Genomic DNA, 24,834 nt, shown 5'->3' on the forward strand with positions numbered 1-24,834 from the left:
AGAGACAGAGGATGAAGCAGGCTCCCTGTTGAGCAGAGAGCCTGATACGGGGCTTGATCCCAGGACTCTGGGATCATGACCAGAGCCGAAGGCAGAGGCTTTAACCCACTGAGCCACCCAGGCACCCCTAATTATTTCATATCTTTTTTATAATAGTCATTCTACCACGTGTGGGGTAGTATATAATTGTGGTTTTGAATTGCATTTCCTTGATGATCAGTGATGCTGAGCATCTTTTTATGCACTTATTGGTTATCTGTTTGTTTTCCACTTCTCATTATTATGATGTTAGTTGTACATTTTTTTGTAGATGTTCCTCATATTGAGGAATTCCCCCCCCCATGCCTGGATTGATGAGAATTTTTAATCATAAATGTGGTATGTTGGTCAAGTCCTTTTTTTCTGAATCTATGCAATCATATGACTTTTCTTCTTTAGACTATTGTTGTGATAGATTACAGCAATTGATCTTCAAATGATAATCTCAACTTGTATATCAGGAATAAAGCCATTTTATTCTGAAATATTCTCTTATATGTTAATTAATGTGATTTACTAATATTATTGAGGATTTATGCACTTATAAGTGATATTGTTTATAGTTCTTTCTTGTAATGGCTTTTCTCGTTTGGTATTAGGATAATGCTGACCTCACAGTGAATTTAGAAGTGATCTTTCTGCCTCTATTTTCTGAGAGAGATTGCAAAGAATTGACATAATCCCTTTCTTAAATGTTTGATCAAAATCACCAGAGAACACATCTGAGTTGTGTGCTGTTTTGGAAGGTTATTAGATATTGATTTAATTTATTTAACAGATACAGACCTATTCAAACTACTTCTTCTTGTATGACCTTTTATAAATTGTGTCTTTCAATGAATTGGTTCATTTCACCTATTTTATCAATTTGCACACATAGAATTTTTAGGATATTCATTATCATTTTGTATTTTTATTTAAAATCAATTTAATTAACATATAGTGTACTATTAGTTTCAGAGGTAGAATTTAGTGATTCATAAGTTGCATATAACCCCAAGTGTTTATGACATCAAGTGCCTCCTTAATGACCCTCACCCTGTTACACCATACTCTTACCTACATCCCCTCCAGTAACCCTCAGTTTGATCCTATAGTTAAGAGTCTCGTATGGTTTGTCTCACTCCTTAATTTCATCTTATTTTATTTTTCCTTCCCTTCCTTTATGTTCATCTGTTTTCTTAAATTCCACACATGAGTATAATCATATGGTATTTGACTTTCTCTGACTGACTTGTTTTCCCTAGCATAAAACATTAGTTCCATAGACATCATTGGCAAATGGTAAGTTTTCTTTTCTTTTTTTTTTTTTGATGGCTGAGTAATATTCAAAACACACACACACATCTTCTTAATCCATCTGGCCTCTTTCCTTATTTTGGCTATTGTGGACATTGCTGCTACAAACATTGGGACGCAAATGCCCCTTCAGATCAATCAATACATTTGTATCTTTGGGATAAATATCTAGTTGTGCAATTATTTCTGGGTTGCAGGGTAGCTGTATTTTTAACTTTTGAGATGCCTCCATACTATTTTCCAGAATGGTTATATCAGTTTGCATTCCCTTTCTCTGTATCCTTGCCAAAATCTGTTGTTTTGTGACTTGTTAATTTTAGCCATTCTGACTGGTGTGAGGCGGTATGTCTTTGTGGTTTTGATTTGTATTTCCCTGATGCTGAGTGCTGCTGAGCATTTTTCATGTGTCTCTTGGCCGTTTGGATGTTTTCCTTGGAGAAATGTCTCTTCATGTCTTCTGCCCATTTCTTGATCGGATTATTTTGTTCTTTGGGTGCTGAGTTTGAGAAGTTCTTTATAGATTTTTGATATTAGCCTTTTATCTGATAAGAAATTTACAAATATCTTCTCCCACTCTGTAGATTGTCTTCTAGTTTTGTCAACTGTTTCTTTGATAATGCAAAAGCTTTTTTGTCTTAATGAGGTACAAATAGTTCATTTTTGCTTTTGTTTCTCTTCCTTTGAGACATGTCTAGCATCAAGTTGCTGTGGCCAAGCTCAAAGTGGTTGCTGCTTGTGTTCTTCTCTAGGATTTTGATGGATTCCTGTCTCACATTTAGAGCATTCATCCATTTTGAATTTATTTTTGTGTATAGTGTAAGGAAATGGTCCAGTTTCATTCTTCTACATGTGGCTGTCCAATTTTCCCAACTCCATTTGTTGAATGGACAGTCCTGTTTTCTATTGGCTATTCTTTCCTGCTTTGTCAAAGAGTAGTTGTTCATAGAGATGAGGGTCCATTTCTGAGTTCTCTATTCTCTTCCGTTGCTCTATGTATTGGTTTTACACCAGCTGTCTTGTTGATTACAGCTTCGTAATATAGCTTGAAGTCCAAAATTTTCATCTCATCAGCTTTAGTTAGGTTTTTTTTTAACATGTTTCTGGCTATTCAGGGTCTTTTTTGATTCCATATAAATTTTAGAATTGTTTGTTCCAGCTCTGTGGAAACAAGTTGATGGTATTTTGATAGAGATTGCATTGAATGTATAGATTACATTGGGTAGCACTGACATTTGAACAATATTTAGTCTTCCAATTCACTAGCATAGAATGTTTTTCAATTTCTTTGTGTTTTCCTCAATTTCTTTCATAAAAGTTCTATAGTTTTCAGGGTATAGGGCCTTTACCTCTTTGGTTAGGTTTATTTCTAGATATCTTAAGGTTTGGGGTACAATTGTAAATGGGATTAACTCCTTAATTTCTTTTCTTCCATCTCATTGTTAGTGCAACTAATTTCTGTGCCATTGATTTTATATCCTACTACTTTTGCTGAATTCCTATATGAGTTCTAAAAATTTGGGGGTAAGGCTTTTGGGTTTCCTATATAGAATATAATGTTGTCTGCAAAGAGTGAAATTTTGACATGACTTTGTCAATTTGGATGCCTTCTGTTTCTTTTTGTTCTCTGGTTGTTGAAGCTAGAATTTTCAGTACTATGTTGAAGAGCAGTGCTGGGATTGAACATCCCAATTATGTTTCTGAACTTAGGGGAAAAGCTCCGTTTTTCTCTGTTGAAGATAATATTCACTGTGGGTTTTTCATATATGGTTTTTATGATACTGAGGTATGTTTCCTCTATCCCTACATGGCAGAGAGTTCTTATCAAGAAAGGATCCTGTATTTCATTAAATGCTTTTTCTGCAACAATTGAGAGGATCATATGGTTCTTGTCCTTTCTTTTATTAATGTGGTGTATCATATTGATTGATTTATGGATGTTGAACCACTCTTGCAGCCCTGGAAGAAATCCCACTTGGTTATGGTGAACAATCCTTTTAATATATTGTGGAATCCTATTAGCTGGAATCTTGGTGAAGATTTTCATATCCATATTCATCAGGGATATTGGTCTGCAATTTTCCTTTTTGGTGGGGTCTGTTGTTTTAAGATCAAGAAAGGGCTGGCGTCATAGAATGAGTTTGGAAGTTTTCCTTCCATTTTTATTTTTTTTAAATAGCTTCAGAAGAATAAGTATTAAATCTTTAAATATTTGGTAGAATTCTACTGGGGGCCATTTTGTCCTGGATGTGGTTTATTGGGAGCTTTTTGATTACTGCTTCAACTTTCTATGCTGGTCATGCATCTGTTCAGGTTTATTATTTCTTCCTGTTTTAGTTTAGGTAGTTTATAGGATTTTAGGGATGTATCCATTCTTTCCAGATATAATTGTCATAATATTCTCTTATAATTGTTTTTATTTCTTTGGTGTTGCTTGTGATCTCTCTTTCACTTATGATTTTATTTATTTGAGTCCTTTCTCTCTTCTTTTTGATAATTCTGACCAGAGGTTTATGCTTATTAATTCTTTTAAAGTATTAGCTCCTAGTTTCATTGATCTGTTCTATTGTTTTTTTTTGTTGTTGTTGTTGTTTCTATTTTATTGATTTCTGCTCAGTCTTTATTAATTCTCTTTTCCTGCTGGGTTTAGGTGTTATTTTCAGTACTTTGTTTATCTTCTTTAGGTGTAGTGTTAGGCTGTGTATTTGAGACCTTTCTTGTTTCTTGAGAAAGTCTTATATTTCTTCCCTCTTATATACTTCCCTCTTACTATCATCTTCAATACATCCCAATGGTTTTGAACATTTATATTTTCTTTTCATTTGTTTCCATGTGCTTTTTAAAAAATTCTTCTTTAATTTAGTGGCTGACCCATTCATCTTTAGTAGGATGTTCTGTAACCTACATGCATTTGTGTTCCTTCCAAATTTTCTCTTTGATTGAGTTCAAATTTTAAAGCAGTGTGCTCCTAAAATATGCATGGAATAATCTTTATCTTTTGATACCAATTGAGGACTGATTTGTGACCCCGTATGTGATCCATTCTGGAGAATGTTCCATGTGCATTCTGATGCTATAGCACGAAATGCTCGAAAATATCTCTTAAGTCTATCTGACCCAGTGTGTCATTCAGAGTCTTGTTGATCTGTCCATGGCTGTGAGTCAGGTGTTCAAGTCCTCTACTATTTTTTAAAGATTTTTATTTATCTATTTGACAGAAAGATCACAAGTAGGCAGAGAGGCAGGCAGAAAGAGAGGGGGAAGCAGCTCCCTCCTGAGCAGAGAGCCTGATACGGGGCTTGATTCCAGGACCCTGAGATCATGACCTGACCTGAAGGCAGAGGCTTAACCCACTGACCCACCTAGGCACTTCAAAGTCCTCTACTATAATGTTGTTGTTATCAATGTGTTTCCTTAATTTTGCTATTAATTGCTTTATATGATTGGTTGCTCCCAAGCTAGAGACATAAATATTTATAATTGTTAGATCTTCTTGTTGGATAGACATTTTAATTATGATAAAGTGCCCCTCTTCATCTCTTATTATAGTCTTTGGTTTAAAATCTAGTTTGTCTGATGTATAGATTTCCACTTCAGCATTCTTTTGATGTCCATTAGCATGATAAATGGTTCTCTACCCCTTCACTTTCAATCTGGAGGTGTTTTGGATCTGCAATGAATCTCTTGTAGACAGAATATAGATTGGTCTCTCTCTCTCTTTTTTTTTTTTTAAATCCAATCTGATACCCCATGTCTTTTGATTGGAACACTTGGTCCATTGACATTCAGAGTAATTATTGAAATATATGAATTCAGTGGTATTGTATTACTTGTAAAGATGCTGTTTCTTTAGATTGTTTCTATTTATTTCTGGCCTTTGTTACTTTGGCACTCTCTCTTTGCTCGAAGTATCCCCTTTAATATTTCTTGCTGGGTTGGTTTAGTGTTCGCAGATTCCTTTAATTTTTATTTGTCCTGGATATTCTCTTTCCTTCTATTAGAATGACAGCCTTGCTGAATAAAGTATTCTTGGTTGCATATTTTTTCCCCATTTAGCACATTGGATATATTATTCTAGTCCTTTTTGGCCTGCCAGGTCTCTGTGTACATGTCTGCTGTTAGTCCTGTGTTTCTTGTGGGTTAAGGACCTATCCTCCTGTGTGCTTTTAGGATTTTTCTCTTTATTTCTGAAATTTGCAAGTTTCACTATTATGTGTCAGGGTGTTGACCTATTTTTAATGATTTTGAAGGGGTGTTCTCTGTGACTCCTGGATATGAATGCCCATTTCCTTCCCCAGAATAAGGAAGTTCTTAGCTATAATTTGTTCAAATAAACCTTCTGCCCTTCTGTCTCTCTCTTCCTCTCCTAAGACCCCTATTATTCGAATACTATTTTGTGTTATGGTATCGTTGATTTCTTGAAGTCTCCCTTCACGACTCAGTAGTTGTTTTTCTCTCTGTTTATAGCTTCCTTATTGTCCATCATTTTGTCATCTGTATCACTTTCTCTTCTGCATTGTTTATCTTAGCAGTTAAAGCCTCCATCATTGACTACAACTCAGTAATAGCATTCTTAATTTTGGACTGACTAATTTTACTTCTTTTATGTCTATAGTAAGGGATTCTCTACTGTCCTCTATGCTTTTTTCAAGCACAGCTGTTATCTTTATAAATGTATTTTGAATTCTAGTTCTTATATCTTACTTATATCCATATTGATTAAACCCCCGGCAGTGAGTACTGCCTCCTGTTCTTTTTTGGGGGGTGAATTTGTCTGTCTTATCATTTTGTTCAGAAAATAAAAGATAAAAGAGATAAATAAGATAAAAATAACAACAAGCCAGAAAAATACAAGAAACCTGAAGAAAAAAAATAAATAATACAAAATAAGGAAAAAACTGAAAAAGTAGTAAAACAGAACAAAACAATAAACTAGATCCTGGATGTATTTTGGTCTGTTAAAAGAAACTAGATCCTAAAATAGGATTATATATATATATATACAAAAATAAAATACAATAAACTGAAACCATTATATATAATATATGAATAAGAATTAAGAAAAAAAATAGAATTGATAAAATTTAAAAAATAGCTAAAAATACCCCTGAAAGACTAAAGAATCATGAAAAAAAAAAAAAAACATGAATGCTGTATACTTTTTTTCTCCAAGAGCTGACATTTTGTAATTCTGTATGATCAGTAAATTTAGTGTTAGCTGGATGTTCCTGCTGGTCCTTGGCAGCAGGGACCTATTGGACTGATTCTCAGGTGCCCTTACCCCGGTGGAATTGTCAGGGCCCAGGCTACTTGTAATGGCTCCAGATAGTACTATGTGGAAGTGTTTTGATCTCTGAAGGCTTTCAGCATCAATGGGGAGATGAAAATGGTGGCACTCCAATCTCTAGCCCTGAAGATGTAAGTTCATCTTCCCCACTTTTTAGTGAGCCCTCACAGAAAAGGAGTCAATCACTCTTATATCCTTGGTTTCCACCAGAACTCTGTGTTCACTCAGCCTGTGACTAAGCATTTTTATGTCAGGCATGCTACCGCATTTCAAGTCTCCAAACTTCACAGACTCCTGTGGTGTAGACTCATGCTGTTCCTCCTGGGGGAAGGAGGGGTTCTTTGTCAGACTTCTGCTTTTTGCTGGTCCCCTGCCCAGAGAGTGGTCATGGGAAATTGCAGCAGAGGAGGTTTATGGCAACACCAAGTAGAAGGCCAGTGCCTAGACTCACTGTTTTCAGCCAGCTTCCCCTCTCTGATGTTTGGGAACTCTGTCACACTCAGACACCCTCACTCTCTTTGTGACCCCAGGGATCCTGAGACTACACTGTCCCACCTGGGATTCTGTTCCACTTCACCACCTGAGCACCTTCAAGCCAGGACCGTCCCCAACTCTAGCAGACTTCTAAAGATTCCTTTTTTGCACTCTACTGCCTCCTTATGCAAGTTCCCTTCCTTCTGACCTTTATCTTCCAATATATTGCCCCAGGTTCACATCTCCACAATCCCTACCTTCCCCCAAATTATCAATTTTCTACCTGTAGAATTGCAGCAATTGTCTTCTCATATCTTGATTTTGCTGATGTTCAGAATGATTTGATAACTATCTAGCTGCATTCCAGAGATCAGACAAAATTAGGGCCCCCTACTTCTCCACCACCTTAACTCCTCCCCCTATATTACCTTTTCAATGTTCATGGATCAATAATAGTGGTACTTTCTGATATCAATAATTTGGATTTTTTCTCTTTTTTCTTGAATTTACCTGGTTAGAGACTAATCAATTTTATTTTTTTTAATGAGTGAACTTTGATTTTAATTTCATTTATTAATTTTTAGTTTTCAATCATTTCCACAATAATCTTTACTAGATTTAGTTTTCTCTCCTTTTTTCTAGTTTCCAAAGCAAAGAATAGATTATTGATTTTAGATCTTTTCTAATGCATGCACTAAATGCTATAAATTTCCCACTAAGCTGTGGTTTCACTGTGTCCCACTAGATATTCATAAGTTGTATTTACATTTTGATTTAGCTTTTTAAAATTTCTTCTGAAACTTCTTTGACTAATATATTATTTAGAAGGTGTTGCTTAGTGACAACATATTTTGGGGTTTTCCAGTAATATTTCTCTTATTGGTTTCTAGTTTAATTCCATCATTCCTTCTTGGCATGAAGCATACTTTATATGATAGCTATTCCTTTACATTTTTTAAGGTGGGTTTTATAGCCAAGCATTCAGTTTATCTTAGTGAATAGTCTCTGTGAGCTCAAGAATAATGTGTATTTTCTTGTTTGGGTAGACTATTCTCTAAATGTCAGTTAGCTACTGGTCCAGTCAATTATATACTTACTGATTTTCTGCCTGCAGGATGTCAATTACAGATAGAGATGTATTAAAGTCTCCAACTAAAATTGTGAATTTATCTTTTACTCCTTAGAGTTCTATCAGGTTTTGCCTCATAAACTTGACACCTTATTCTTAGTTGCATACACATTAAGGATTATTAAATCTTTTTTTTTCATTTTGTAATACCTTTTTTTTAATTTATTTATTTTTTCAGCGTAACAGTATTCATTGTTTTTGCACAACACCCAGTGCTCCATGAAAAACGTGCCCTCCCTATTACCCACCACCTGTTCCCCCAACCTCCCACCCCTGACCCTTCAAAACCCTCAGGTTGTTTTTCAGAGTCCATAGTCTCTTATGATTTGCCTCCCCTTCCAATTTTTTTTTATAAACATATAATGTATTTTTATCCCCAGGGGTACAGGTCTGTGAATCGCCAGGTTTACACACTTCACAGCACTCACGATAGCACATACCCTACCCAATGTCCATAACCCTCTCCCCCTCTCCCAACCCCACCTCCCCCCAGCAACCCGCAGTTTGTTTTCTGAGATTGAGTCATTTATGGTTTGTCTCCCTCCCAATCCCATCTTGTAATACCCTTTTTAGCTCTGAAAATTAAGAACTTTTTTTAAAATTTTTTGATTTTAATTTATTTATTTATTTTTTCAACGTAACAGTATTCATTGTTTTTGCACAACACCCAGTGCTCCATGCAATACGTGCCCTCCCTATTACCCACCACCTGGTTCCCCCAACCTCCCACCCCTGCCCCTTCAAAACCCTCAGGTTGTCTTTCAGAGTCCATAGTCTCTTATGGTTCACCTCCCCTTCCAGTTTCCCTCAACTTCCTTCTCCTCTCCATCTCCCAATGTCCTCTATGTCATTTGTTATGCTCCACAAATAAGTGAAACCGTATGATACTTGACTCTCTCTGCTTGACTTATTTCACTCAGCATATTCATCCTTTCTTTTTTTTTTTTTTATAAACCTATAATGTATTTTTATCCCCAGGGGTACAGGTCTGTGAATCACCAGGTTTACACACTTCACAGCACTCACCATAGCACATACCCTCCCCAGTGTCCATAACCCCCTCCCCCTCTCCCAACCCCACCTCCCCCCAGCAACCCCCAGTTTGTTTTGTGAGATTAAGAGTCATTTATGGTTTGTCTCCCTCCCAATCCCATCTTGTAATACCCTTTTTAGCTCTGAAAATTTTCTTCCTTTTTTTAAAATTTTTTGATTTTAATTTATTTATTTATTTTTTCAATGTAACAGTATTCATTGCTTTTGCACAACACCCAGTGCTCCATGCAATACGTGCCCTCCCTATTACCCACCACCTGGTTCCCCCAACCTCCCACCCCTGCCCCTTCAAAACCCTCAGGTTGTCTTTCAGAGTCCATAGTCTCTTATGGTTCACCTCCCCTTCCAGTTTCCCTCAACTTCCTTCTCCTCTCCATCTCCCAATGTCCTCTATGTCATTTGTTATGCTCCACAAATAAATGAAACCGTATGATACTTGACTCTCTCTGCTTGACTTATTTCACTCAGCATATTCATCCTTTCTTTTTTTTTTTTTTATAAACCTATAATGTATTTTTATCCCCAGGGGTACAGGTCTGTGAATCACCAGGTTTACACACTTCACAGCACTCACCATAGCACATACCCTCCCCAGTGTCCATAACCCCCTCCCCCTCTCCAAATCCCACCTCCCCCCAGCAACCCCCAGTCTGTTTTGTGAGATTAAGTCATTTATGGTTTGTCTCCCTCCCAATCCCATCTTGTTTCATTTATTCTTCTCCTATCCTCCTAATCCCCCATGTTGCATCTCCACGTCCTCATATCAGGGAGATCATATTATAGTTGTCTTTCTCCGATTGACTTATTTCACTAAGCATGATACCATCTAGTTCTATCCACGTTGTCACAAATGGCAAGATTTCATTTCTTTTGATGGCTGCATAGTATTCCATTGTGTATATATACCACATCTTCTTTATCCATTCATCTGTTGATGGACATCTAGGTTCTTTCCATAGTTTGGCTATTGTAGGCATTGCTGCTATAAACATTCGGGTACACGTGCCCCTTCGGATCACTATGTTTTGATTAGTGTTACTGTGATAAATATTTCTCCATTCTCTTACTTTTAGTCTAGCTGTGACTTTATTATATTAAAAGTGGGTTTTTGGTAGACAACATTCTTGTTTACCCACTCTGAAAAATCTCTTTTAATAATGGTGTATTTAGACTATTGGTTTTGAAAGTAATTATTGAGGTAATTAATTAATATGTACTTCTGTGTTACAGTTTGTTGCCCTGGTTTTTCTTTTGTCTTCCACTCTTTTTCTGTCTTTTCTGTTTTGAATTCCACTCTTTTTCTGTCTTTTCTGTTTTGAATTCAGCATATTAGAGAATTCAATTTTTGCTTTTCTCTCAGTAAATCAACTATATTTAGAAATTTTTATCAGAAAGGTTGAATACCCAACTTTTGTATCAACACAGACAGGACTGGACTAGATAGATTATGCTGAGTGAAACAAGTCAAGCAGAGTCAGTCAATTATCATATGGTTTCACTTACCTGTAGAGCATAAGGAGTAACATGGAGGACATTAGGAGAAGGAAAGGAAAAGTGAGTTGGGGGAAATCGGTGGGGGGAGACAAACCATGAAAGACTGTGGCCTGTGAGAAACAAACTGAAGGTTTTGAAGGGGAGGGGCATAGGGGGTTAGGAGAGCCTGGTGGTTGGTATTAAGGAGGACATGTATTGCATGGAGCACTGGATGTGGTGCATAAACGATGAATCTTGGAACACTGAAAAAAATAAAATTAAATTTTTTTAAAAAGTCAACAATGGGGAAAAAAGAAAAAAAGAAATTTTTATGAGTACTATAAGTACTTGTAACAAAGTATTCCCAATACCTCCCTCGTATGCCTTACGTTTCTGTAATTAATTTCTCTTACCTATAAACTATAATCACCAAATGCAATGTTGCCATTATTTTAATCAAATTGTTATTTCTTAAATCAATTAAGAATAAGAAAAAGAAAATATATTATTTTTCCTTCCTTTATTCCTTCTCTTTTACTTTTTTTTCTTTTTGTATGTCTGAGTTTCTAATCTATATCAGTCCTTTCTGTAGCTTTTCTTGGAAAGCAGGGATACTCGTGAAAAATTTCTGAAAGTTTGTTTGAGAAAGTTCTTTTTTCTTCTCTTTTGAAAATAATTTTAATGGATACACATTTAAGATGGGGGGTTATTTTTTTCAACATTTTAAATATCTCACTCCATTTTCTTCTTGCTTTCATGATTTCTGAAGAGAAGTCCAATGTAATTCCCTTCCTTGCTCTTCTATAGCTAAAGGTTTTTTTTCTTACCTTCTTTCAAGTTTTCTCTTCATTTTTTTTTTATTCTTTGCAGTTTGAATATGTTATTTCTACATGTATTTTTGAAATATTTACCTTGCATGGTATTCTCTGAAGTTCCTGTATACAAGGTTTTGTGTCTATCATTAAATTTGGGAAATTCTGCTTCAAATATTTTTCTGTCCCTTTCTTTTTTCTCCTTCTGGTATTCCCATGATATGCACATTATATCTTTTTTAGTTATCCCACACTTCTTAGATATTCTGTGATGTCTTTTTTACCATTTTTTGCTCTTTACATTTCAGTTTTGGAATTTTCTATCTCTCTGCTTGTATTACCTATCTGTTCTTTTATATTGTCTACTTTCCCCTAGTACATTAGCCGTGATTATTTAGACCTCTAGTTGATAACTCCAACATATCTGCCCTATCAATCTGACCTTCACCTTGTTCTATTTCTTCAAATTGTGACTTTTCTCTTTTAGTATGGCTTGTAACCCTACAGAAATGGTCCATTTATTTCTTTCAAGGGACAGCATTCCTTGCTTACTAGAATATTATACAGAGATATAATATAACATCAGATATTTCTCCCTTAAGTTATGTAAAAGCAAAATGTGAAGTTACAAAGATTACAATAATATTAGCTTTTAGAGTAATAATTGTTTTTTAATCTATTAGTTTCTTGTCATGTAGAAAATAAAAAGTAGAGTTACAGGTGTTACAATAATTTTAGTTTTTGAAAATCCACATGTATTTACCTTTATTGAGATCTTTATTTTTTCATATAGACTTAAGTTATAATATACTACCCTTTCAAATCACCCTGCCAGACTCCTTTGACCATTTCTTGCAGGGCTGCTATAGTTTGAGTTAATTCTCTTAATTCTTGTTTATTTGGGAATTAATTTCTCACTTACAGTTGAAGAACTCTTTTGCCAAATATAGTATTCTTGGCTGACAGGCATTTTTGGTTTTGTTTTTATCTGTCTGCCTTTCTTTCTTTCTCTCTTTCTCTCACTTTCTTTCTTTCTTTTTTTCTATTAGCACTTTGAATATAACAAGTTCCTCACAAAAAAGCTGTTGATAATCTTACTTAGGCTCTCTTGTACATGACAAGTTACTTCTCTTGCTGGTTTCTAAATTCTCTCTCTGCTTTTGGCTTTTAAATTTTCATTATAATATGTACCAGTGTGAGTCATTTTAAGTTCATCTTACTTGAAGTTTATGAGTTTCCAGATGTTTGTTTTCATGTTATTCATTGAATTTGGGAAGTTTTCAGTTATTATTTCTTCATATATCCTCTCTTCTGAAATGGAAAAGGGAGTTCTTCAAGTTTAAATATAGACATTAACAACATGAAAACATGTAAAAGCATTAAAAGTCACTGTAAAAAATAAAATAAATTTAAATTCAGAATATTCTTATATTGTAATGTTAGCATGTAAACTCTGATATAAAAGTTAAGAGACACAAGTTTAAAATTAGGGCACCTGGGTGGCACCGTTTAGTGTCTGCCTTTGGCTCAGGTCATGATCTCAGGGTCCTGGGATCAGCAGGTAGCTTGCTTTCCCTTTCTCTCTGCCCCTTCTCCCTGCTCATGCTCTCACTCACTCAAAAAAAAAAAAAAATCTTTAAAAGAAAAAAATTAACTAGATACAAAAATATGTTAATGAATACACCATATAAAATGATGGAAATTTTAGCATCAATTACACAAAATGTGGGGGAAGCTGAAATTAAAGTGTAGAATATTTGTATAAGGTCAAAGTTAGGTTCCTGTAGTAAACACCCTAAAGAAAAAGAGAAAGTAATCAAAGCATTAAAGTATTTTTAAAAAAATTAAATCATAAAGGAGGACGGCAAGAGAAGAAAAACAGAACAAAGAAACCACCAGAATATAATGAACACAAAGGCAATAATAAATCCTTTCTAATCCATAATTACTTTAAATATAAATTAATTGAATTTTTATTGTAAAACAACAAGAAATTATAGGGTGCCTGCATGTCTCAGTAGGTTAAAGCCTCTGCTTTTGTCTCAGGTCATGATCCCAGGGTCCTGGGATGGAGCCCTGCAAGCAACTGGCTCTCTGCTCAGCAGGGAGCCTGCTTCCTCCTCTCTCTCTCTGCTTGTCTCTCTGCCTACTTGTGATCTCTCTCTGTCAAATAAATAAATACAATTTTTTTAATAAAAAGAATACACATAGGCTGGATGTGGAGGAATGAAAAAGAGATTTTCCATGCAAATGGTAACCAAAAGACAGTAATGTGGCATGTTTATATCAGAGAAAATACACTTTAAGCAAAAATTATCAAAAAAGACAAGAAGGTCACTGTATAATGATTAAAGAGTCAATTCATCAAGAGGATATAAAAATTGTAATAGACACATGCCTGAATTTCAAACATCTGAGTATATAAAAGAAATGTTAACAAAACTGAAGGGGGAAATACAGCAATAGGATGGAAACAAGGAAAATTTTTAGTGGTGGAGAGTAGAACTTAGTGAGAACTCCTAGTTTTATGTATTTTAATTGTTTGAATTTTACAAAATTTTATTTACTTGTTTTACTCTAAAATGAAAATTAATACTAAACTATTAAATGTAAAATCACGATAAAATGTAAACTCCATAGATGTTAACCTCTAGAATTGCAAGTTTATTATAAATTTTTATTTTATCACTCATTTAAAATAATTTTTGCATCTATTTTAATTTTTTTGGAAAATGTGTTTAGTTAAAAATGAAATACAAATGATTGGTCACTAAAGTAAAATTTTGAAAAGGGGATTAAGATAAAAAATTGAAGTGGCCAGGTCAATTGATGATAACATTTTTATAATATTTTGTATAAAAATTAAAGTGTAGGTGTAGAAGAAGTGGTGATAGCAAATGTTTACAAAATAACTAAATGAGATATTTTTGAGAAATTCAAACTTCACAAAATATACTTTTCTCTGAATACAATGGCCATAATTTATTGTGTCCTATTAATTAAAAATGATTAGGGCAAGGCAAGGTACTTATCAAAAACAGTCAATATATAGAGATCATAAATGTACTATCATGCAGGATCATGTAGGTAGTAATTTTGTCATTGACTATTACGTTGTCAAAATTTTCACTACTTTTTCTAGCATTTCTCATACAGTATTAATAATTAGAAAAATAGTGATTTTATTCTTTTGGATATATACGTAAGATATAAAAACTAATATAATTTATAGTAATTATATGACTTTTTTGTTTGTTTGTTTCAGATATGTAATAATTTGGGTAATTGTCATTGCTTTCCTGGCTATAGGCCTCCACATTGTGAATTCCAGATTGGTTCACCAGGGGGAAGTATTGATGATGGAAATGTTCAGAAATCTGGTGAGTAGAAATTAACTTTTAAAAGAAAACATATGCTCTTTTATGAAATACTTAAAGAACTATAATGCTGAGTCAAATCTTTCATGATCACCTGAGTAATATTTTTTATTAACATATAATGTATTATTTGTTTTGGAGTACAGGTCTGTGATTCATCAGTTTCACACAATTCACAGCATTCACCATAGCACATGCCTCCCCAATGTCCATCACCCAGCCACTCCATCCCTCCCAACCTCCTCCCTTCCAGCAACCTTCGGTTTGTTTCCTGAGATTAAGAGTTCTTATGGTTTGTCCGCCTCTCTGGTTTCATCTTGTTTCATTTTCCCTTCCCTCTCCTATGATCCTCTGTCTTGTTTCTCAAATTCCTTATATCAAGGATATCATATGATAATTGTCCTTCTCTTGTGTATTTCACTCAACATAATACCCTCTAGTTTCATCCACATTGTTGCACATGGCAAGATTTCCTTTTTAATGGTTGAATAGTATTCCATCGTGTGTGTGTGTGTGTGTGTGTGTGTGTGTGTGTGTGTGTGTGTGTATAATATCCTTATCCATTTATCAGTTGATGGACATCTAGGCTCTTTCCATAGTTTGACTATTATGGAAATTGCTGCTATAAACATTGGGGTGTACATGACCCTTTGGATCACTGCATTTGTATCTTCAGGGTAAATACCCAACAGTATGATTGTGAGGTCATAGGATAGCTTTATTTTCAACTTTTTGAGGAACTCCCATACTGTTTTCCAGGGTGGCTACACCAGTTTGCATTCCCAGCAACAGTATAGGAGGGTTTCCCCTTCTCCACATACTCGCCCACATCTGTCATTTCCTGACTGGTAAATTTTAGCCATTCTGACTGGTGTGAGGAGTATCTCTCTGTGGTTTGGATTTGTATTTCCCTGATACCAAGTGACACTGAACACATTTTCATGTGTCTGTTGTCTATTTGGATATCTTCTTTGCCAAAATGTCTGCTCCTGTCTTCTGTGCATTTTCATTGGATTATTTGTTCTTTTGGTGTTGAGTTTGATAAGTTCTTTATAGATTTTGGATACTAACCCTTTTATCTAATATGGAATTTGCAAATATCTCCTCCCATTCTGTTGGTTGTCTTTTGGATTTTTTTACTGTTTCCATTGCTGTGCAGAAGGTTTTGATCTTGATGAAGTCCCAATAGTTCATTCCTGCCTTTGGAGGTATTTCTAAGGAGAAATTGCTGTGGCTGAAGTCAAAGAGGTAGCTGTATGTGTTCTCCTCAAGGATTTTAATGGATTCCTGTCTCACATTGAGGTCTTCCATCCATTTTGAGTCTATTCTTGTGTGTGGTTTAAGGAAATGGTCAACTTTCATTCTTCTGCATGTGGCTGTCCAATTTTCCCAACACTTTGTTGAAGAGACTGTCTTTTTTCCATTGTTTTCATTCTTTCCTGTTTTGCGAAGATTAGTTGACCATAGAGTTGAGGGTCTATTTCTGGGCTCTCTAGTCTGTTCCATTGATCTATGGGTCTGTTTTTGTGCCAGTACCATACTGTCTGGATGATTATAGCTTTGTAACAGAGCTTGAAGTCTGGAATTGTGATGCCACCAACTTTGTTTTTCTTTTTCAAAATTCCTCTTGCTATTTTGGGGTCTTTTCTGGTTCCATATAAATTTTAGGATAATTTGTTCAATTTCTTTGAAAAACATTGATGGTATTTTGATAGGGATTCCATTAAATATGTAGATTGTTCTAGGTAGCATAGACACTTTCACAATATTCTTCAAATCTGTGAGCATGGAACATTTTTCCATTTCTTTGTGTCTTCCTCAATTTCTTTCATGAGTATAGTTTTCTGAGTACAGATTCTTTTCCTCTTTAGTTAGATTTATTCCTAGGTATCTTATTGTTTTGGGTGTATTTTAAATGGAATCAACTCCTTAATTTCTCTTTCCTCTGTCTTGCTTTTGGTGTATAGAAATAAAACTGGTTTCTGTGCATTGATTTTATATCCTGACACTTTACTGAATTCCTTTATGAGTTCTATCAGTTTTGGGGTGGAGTCTTTTGGGTTTTCCACATAAAGTATCATATCCCCTGCAAGGAGTGAGAGTTTGACTTCTTCTTTGCTGATTTGGATGCCTTTTATTTATTTTTGTTGTCGGATTGCTGATGCTAGGACCTCTGTTATTATGTTAAATAGCAGTGGTGATAATGGACATCTCTGCCGTGTTCCTGACCTTTGGGAGAAAGCTGTCAGTTTTTCCCCATTGAGAACGATATTTACTGTGGATTTTTCTTAGACAGCTTTTATGATATCGAGGTATGTACCCTCTATCCTTACACTGTGAAGAATTTTGATCAAGAAAGTTTGCTGTGCTTTCTCAAGTGGTTTTTCAGTATCTATTGAGAGTATCATATGGTTCTTATTTTTCTTTTATTAATATATGTACCACATTGATTTGTGGATGTTGAACCAACTTTGCAGCATGGAAATAAATCCCATCTGGTTGTGGTGAATAATCCTTTTAGTGCACTGTTGGATCCTATTGGCTCGTATTTTGGTGAGAATTTTTGCATCCTTGTTCATCAGGGATTTTGGTCCGTAATTCTCCTTTTTGATGGGGTCTTTGTCTGGTTTGGGGATCAAGGTAATGCTGGCTTCATAAAATTAGTTTGGAAGTTTTCCTTCCATTTTTATTTTTTGGAACAGGAGAATGGGTATTAATTCTTCTTTAAATGTTTGGTAGAATGCCCCTGGGAAGCCGTCTGAACCTGGGCTCTTGTTTGTTGGGAGATTTTGACGACTGCTTCAATCTCCTTACTGGTTATGGGTCTGTTCAGTTTTTCTATTTCTTTCTAGTTCGGTTTGGTAGATTATACATCTCTAGGAATGCATAAATTTCTTCTAGATTGTCAAATTTGCTAGCATATATTTTCTCATAATATGTTTTTATAATTGTATTTCTTTGGTGTAGGTTGTGATCTCTCCTCTTTCATTCATGATTTTGTTATTTTGAGTCCTTTCTCTTTTCTTTTGGTTAAGTTTGGCCAGGGGGTTATCAATCTTATTAATTCTTTCAAAGAACCAGCTGCTAGTTTCATTGATCTGTCACGATCACCTGAGAAATTAAAAGATTTATCTTGAATAGTGGCTTTAATTAAATTAGTGTTACACAATATTTGTGATGAGATTTTCTTAGATACTTAGTTTTCCTCAACTTAGAGGAAGTTAGAAGTTAGAAGACAGTCCTCAGGTGTTATAAGTGTCAAAGCAAGAAATAAGATAGTGAACTTAATTAATAAATATTATATGTGCCTTGAATTCTCCACCAATAAACTATTCCTCTTCTTTCTCTTCTTGGGCCTCCATATCCTTGATACACAACAATATTTAAGTTAGGCCAGTTAAAAACCCTACAAAGGCCTCTAAGTGCACAGGGAAAGGAAAAGTCTCATGTCTCTGACTTTAAATCAAAAGCTCCAAATGATTAAGCTTAGTAAAGAAGGAATACTGAAAGCCAAGATAGGTCAAAAGCTAAGCCTCTTGCACCAGTTAGGCAAGTTGAAGATGCAAAGTTTTTGAGGAAAGTTATAAATGCCAATCCATTAACATACAAATAATTTAAAAAGCAAAATAACCTTACTGCTAATATGGAGAAAGTTTTAGTGGTCTGGATAGAAGATCAAACAACCATTCCTTTAAGCCAAAGCCCAATCCAGGGCAAGGCCCTAATTGTTTTCTGTTCTTCTAATGCCAAGATATGTGAAGAAGCTGAAGAAGAAAAGTTTGAAAGTAGCAGAGGTTGGTTCACGATATTTAAGGAAAGAAACCATCTCCATCATATAAAAGTGCAAAGTGAAGCAGCAAGTGCTGATGTATAAACTGCAGCAAGTTAACTAAAAGATCTAGCTAAGACAACTAATGAGTGTGACTACACTAAACAACCTATTTTCAGTGTAGACAAAACATTGGAAGAAAATGTTGTTTATGAGTTTCATAGCTGGAGAGGAAAAGTCAATGCCTGACTTCAAAACTTCAAAGGGAAGGCTGAATCTTCCTGTTAGGGACTTATGCATCTGGTGGCTTAGTTGAAGTCAATGCTCATTTACCATTCTGAAAATCCAAAAGCCTTAAGAATTAAGCTAAGGGGCACCTGGGTGGCTCAGTGGGTTAAAGCCTCTGCCTTCAGCTCAGGTCATGATCCCAGGGTCCTGGGATCGAGCCCCGCATCCGGCTCTCTGCTCAGCGGGGAGTCTGTTTCTCCCTCTCTCTCTGCCTGCCTCTCTGCCTACTTGTGATCTCTGTCGAATAAATAAATAAAATCTTAAAAAATAAGAATTAAGCTAAATCTACTCTTTAAATGGAATGGAAAAGCCTGGGTGATAGCACATATATTTATAATATACTTTACTGAATATTTTATACCCACTGGTGATGACTGCTACTTAGAAAAATAGAAGTTTTTCAAAATATCGTTGTTCATTGACAATGCACCTAGTCCTGTAAGAACTCTGATGGAGATTTACAATGAGATTAATGTTATTTTTGTGCCTGCTAACAAAGCATTCATTCTAAAGCCCATAGATGGAGGAGTAATTTTAATTTTCAAGTCCTATTACTTGGGAATACATTTCATAAATCTATGGCAGCCATAGGTAGTGATTCCTTTGATAGATCTGGGCAATGGAAATTTAATACCTTCTGGAAAGGATTCACCATTTTAAATGCAACTAAGAGCACTTGTGATTCATAGGAAGAGGTCAAAATATCAACATTAATAAGAGCTTGAAACAAATTGATTCCAACACTTACTGATGACTTTGAGTTATTCAAGACTGGTGGAGGAAGTAACTGCAGACATGGTTAAATAGCAAGAAAATTATATTAGAAGTGATACCAAAGATATGACTGAATCACTACAATCTCATGATAAAACTAACATCAGGAGTTGCTTATTATGGATGAGCAAAGAAAATGGTTTCTTGAGAAAGAATCTACTCCTGGTGAAGGTACTGTGAAGATTGTTGAAATGACAGCAAAAGATTTAGAATATTACATAAACTTGGTTTTTAGTAGGGATTCAATTTTAAAAGGGGGTACTTTTTTTATTTTACTATAGCTAAAAAGTGCTATCAAACAGCATCACATGCTACAAAGAAATCATTCATCAAAAGAAAAGTAAATCAATGGAACAAATTTCATTGTTGTCATATTTTAACAAAATGCCACAGCCATTCCAGCCTTCAGCAGCCACCACTCTGAACAGTACACTGTCATCAACACTGAGACAAAATTCTCCTCTGTAAAAATATTATGGAGCACCTGTGTGGCTCAATCAGTTGGGTGGCTGCCTTTGGCTTGGGTAGTGATCCCTGCATCCTGGGATTGGGTCCCCCATTAGGCTCCTTGCCTGGCAGGAAGCCTGCTTCTCCCTCTGCCTCTGCCTGCCACTCTGCCTGCCTGTGCGCTTGCTCTCTCTCTCTCTCTTTCTCTCTCTCTGACAAATAAATAAAATCTTTAAAAAATATTATGACTCACTAAAAGTTCAAATGATACTTGACATCTTTTAGCAGCAGTGTGTTTTTGCATTAAAGTATTTACAATGTTTTTGGGGTGCCTGGGTGGCTCAGTGGGTTAAGCCGCTGCCTTCGGCTCAGGTCATGATCTCAGGGTCCTGGGATCGAGTCCCGCATCGGGCTCTCTGCTCAGCAGGGAACCTGCTTCCCTCTCTCTCTCTCTCTGCCTGCCTCTCTTTCTACTTGTGATCTCTCTCTGTCAAATAAATAAATAAAATCTTAAAAAAAAAAGTATTTACAGTGTTTTGCAATAATAATATACACTTAATAGACTACAATATACTGAAAACATAACTTTTATATACACGGGGAAACTAGAAGACTAAGTTAACTTGCTTTTTTGTGTTATTTGCTTTATTGTGTTGGTATGGAACTGAACCTGCAATATCTTTGCCTATATTGTAATTCCAGAGTAAATACTAGGGAAAAAATTAAAAATTGTTGAAAAAAATAAAAGAATTAAAATTCTACAAGGTATTCCTTTCCACCAATTAATAAGATGAAGTCTAAATAGAGGAAAAAGAACATTAGGTAAATAGAATAGTTAAATGTATATATAAATCCGATAATGATACTTTAACTAAATATCTATCAAATAAACATTCAATTTAAAAGCAATTGCTCAGACTTTCCAGGGTAGTGATATAGGAATACTCAGAACTTAACTCACATTCCCCCAAGGACACATCAAGTCTACAGTTACAGATAGATCATTTCCTCCGAAAAAGATCTGAAAACTAAAGAACTCTCCACAACAAAGAATAAAAGACTACACTGAAGACTAAACATGGTCTTGCAAACACACACACACACACACACACACACACACACACACCCTTGTGCAGAGTTACCCAATAGAGAGGGATCTCCTAAAACAGGCACTTCTCCCAGAGGAAGGAAGTGTTAATCCCCGATGTAGTCCCTGGAATTTACACACAGAGATGAGTTCCCAAAAGACTTGGCTTAGAAAAAAAAACAGTGGGAGTGACATCTGGGAATCCCAAAGTGCTATAGGAAACTGAAATTCTGCTTTTGGGAGCTCATGAGTGGTCTCACTGCAAGACCTCGTAAAAAACAAACAAACAAAAAACAGCTCAGATTGCAAGGCACTTAACTTATTTAAGAATTTTCTTGGCTTTCTGGGGACATTACCTCAAGGAGCAGGGAACAGCTGAGACATTTAACAAAGATAGGAGAAGAATAAATGAAACAAGATGGGATTGGGAGGGAGATAAACCATAAATGACTCTTAATCTCACAAAACAAACTGGGGGTTGCTGGGGGGAGGTGGGATTGGGAGAGGGGGAGTGGGCTATGGACATTGGGGAGGGGAGGCGAACCATAAGAGACTATGGACTCTGAAAAACAACCTGAGGGTTTTGAAGGGTCAGGGGTGGGAGGTTGGGGGAACAGGTGGTGGGTGATGGGGAGGGCACGTTTTGCATGGAGCACTGGGTGTTGTGCAAAAAGAATGAATACTGTTACACTGAAAAAATTAATAAAAAGGGGAAAAAAAAAGAATTTTTGCATCTGTATTTTTTACAGATATTTGTCTGTAATATTCTTTTCTTGTGATATAAGGTAATGCTGCTCTTGCAGAATGAGATTGAAAGTTTCTTTTCAATTTTTGGAAACATTTGAGAAAGATTGCTGTTAATCTTTCTTTAAATATTTGCTAGCATTCACCAAAACAATCTGGTTTGAGAATTTTCTGTTTTGAGAGACTTTGATTACATTCATCTCCATACTTTTGTTGTTCTGTTCAGATTTTCTATTTTTCATGTTTCAGTCTTCATAGATTATATGATTACAAGAATTTATCCATTTTATCTAGATTATCCAGTTTGTTTGGCTATAATTATTCATAGTAGTTTCTCATGATTCTTTGCATTTTTGTGGTATCTGCTATAATGTCTCCTCTTTCATTTCTGATTTTGATTTCTTTCTATTTTCTTGAGCTAGTATAATTAAAGATTTATCTTTTTCTTTCCTTTTTTTTAAAGATTTTATTTATTTATTTGACAGACAGAGATCACAAGTAGGCAGAGAGGCAGGCAGAGAGAGAGGGGGAGGCAGACTCCCTACTGAGCAGAGAGCCTGATGTGGAGCAAGATCCCAGGACCCTGAGATCATGACCTGAGCTGAAAGCAGAGGCTTAACCCACTGAGCCACCCAGGCACCCCAAAGATTTATCTTTTTCAATATTTTTAAAAAATCAAGTCTTAGCTTCATTGACTTTTTCTGTTGTTTTTCTAGTCTCTATTTCATTTACTTCTGCTATGATGTTGGTTATTTCCTTCCTTCTACTAACTTTGAGCTTAGTTGTTTGTTGATTTTTTTTTTCTCCTAGTTCCATGAGGTATAAAATTAGGTAGTTATTTCCATATTTCATTCCATTAACTTCTAGTTTCATACTACTGTGATTGGAAAAGATACTTGGTATGTGTGGGTGAGAATGTAAAATGGTACAGCCAGTGTGGGAAACATTATGCAAGTTCCTCAAAATTTTAAAAATAGGAGTACAAAAGGATCCAATATTTCCACTATTGGATATTTACCCAAAGAAATTGAAAACGATAATTCAAAAAAAATGTATGCATCCCTATGTTCAGCATTATTTACAATAGCCAAGGTAATGGAAGACACTTAAATATGCATCTATAGACATTTGTGGTATACATATACAATAGAATATTACTCAGCCATAAAAAAGAATGAAATCTTGCCATTTGCAATGACATGGGTGGAGCTACAGAATATTATGCTAAGTAAAATATCTGTCAGAGAAACACAAATACCATATGATTTCACTCATATGTGAAATTTAAGAAACAAAACAAATGAGTAAAGGATTTAGGGGAAGAGAGGAGGAGGCAAACCAAGAAACAGACTCTTAACTATCAAGAAAAAACTGACGTTCACTAGAGGGAAGGGGGAAGAGTAAAATAGGTGATGGGGATTAAGGAGTGAGTGTACTTGCTAAGAAGAGCATTGGATATTGTATGGAAGTGCTAAGTCACTATATTGTACAAATGAAACTAATATTACATTGTATGTTACCTAACTGGAATTTACATAAAAACTTTAAAAAAAAACAAATGGATAAGGATGATTTTATTCTTCTTAAACTTGCTAAAACATATTTTGTGACCTATCATGTGGTCTACCCTAGAGAATATGTGCATAGAATATGTATTCTGCTGCTTTGGGATGGAAGAAATTTCTGCATGTGTCTGTTAGTTCCATTTAGTCTACAGTATGATTCAGGTCAGTTTCCCTGTTGATTATCTGAATATCTGATTATGCCGAAAGAAGATTATTGTGGTCCTCTACTTTATTATATTGTTTTCTTTTTTTTTCCTTCACACCTGTTACTATTTGCTTAATATATATTAAGGTGTTCTGATTTTGGGTGGATGCATAAATATAATTTCTATATCTTATTGATATCTTATATCTTATTGATATCTTATATCTTATTGATATTATCGCCTATCATCATATAATAATCTTCTATGTTTCTTGCTACTATTTTGGCTGAAAGTCTACTTTGTCTGATTTCAGTATAGCTACTTCTGCTCTTCTTGTATGGAATCTCTTTTGCTGTCTCCTTACTTTGAATCTATGCATGTCATTGAAGCTGAAGTGAGTCTATAGGAAGTGTATAATTGAGTCTTATTTTTTATTCATTAACTCTATGCCTTTTATTTATTTATAATTTTTAAAACATTTATTTATTTGAGAGAGATAGAATGTATGTGAGCAGGGGAAGGGGCAAAAGGAGAGGGAGAGGATCTCAACCAAACTCCCCACTGAGTGCGGAGTCTGACATGGATTTGATCTCATGACCCTGAGATCATGACCTGAATGGAAATCAAGAGTCAGACACATAACTGACTAAACCACCCATGTACCCCACTCTATGTGTTTAAATTGGTCTATCCATTAACATTAAGAGTAATTATTGATAAATAAGGACTTATTGATGTCATATTGTTTTCTTGCTGTTTTACAGTTCTATTCTTTTTTTGATGCCTTCCTTTATATATTGATGGTTTTTTTCTCTATCTTTTTTGTTTCTATTGAGGAATTTTTCTTTGTGGTTCTCATGAAGTTTACATTATAAAACATAAAACATAAAGTAAAAACATCATAAAACAAATAATATATATGTATATGTATACATATATATAATTCTGATAACAGTTTAACCTTGATCATATACAAGACTAATATTCTTTTATTCCCCCTTTTATGTTTTGCATTTCAAAATTTATATCTTTTTGTGTATCCACTAAAAACTGGTGAAATTATAACTATTTTTA

At 35.1% G+C, this 24,834-nt stretch overlaps 1 protein-coding gene across 1 annotated transcript in view; it reads left to right on the forward strand.

Annotated features, from left to right (window-relative positions):
* ADAM18 (ADAM metallopeptidase domain 18) overlaps positions 1 to 24,834 on the forward strand; it is a 175,872-nt gene that overhangs the window by 145,180 nt on the left and 5,858 nt on the right. The window contains exon 18 of the mRNA XM_045997442.1: positions 14,829 to 14,943. Within this exon, the coding sequence (XP_045853398.1) occupies positions 14,829 to 14,943 (115 nt within the window). The remainder of the gene's footprint in view (positions 1 to 14,828; positions 14,944 to 24,834) is intronic.

Source organism: Meles meles, chromosome 2 (assembly GCF_922984935.1).
Source record: "Meles meles chromosome 2, mMelMel3.1 paternal haplotype, whole genome shotgun sequence".
NCBI classification, from domain to species: Eukaryota; Metazoa; Chordata; class Mammalia; order Carnivora; family Mustelidae; genus Meles; species Meles meles.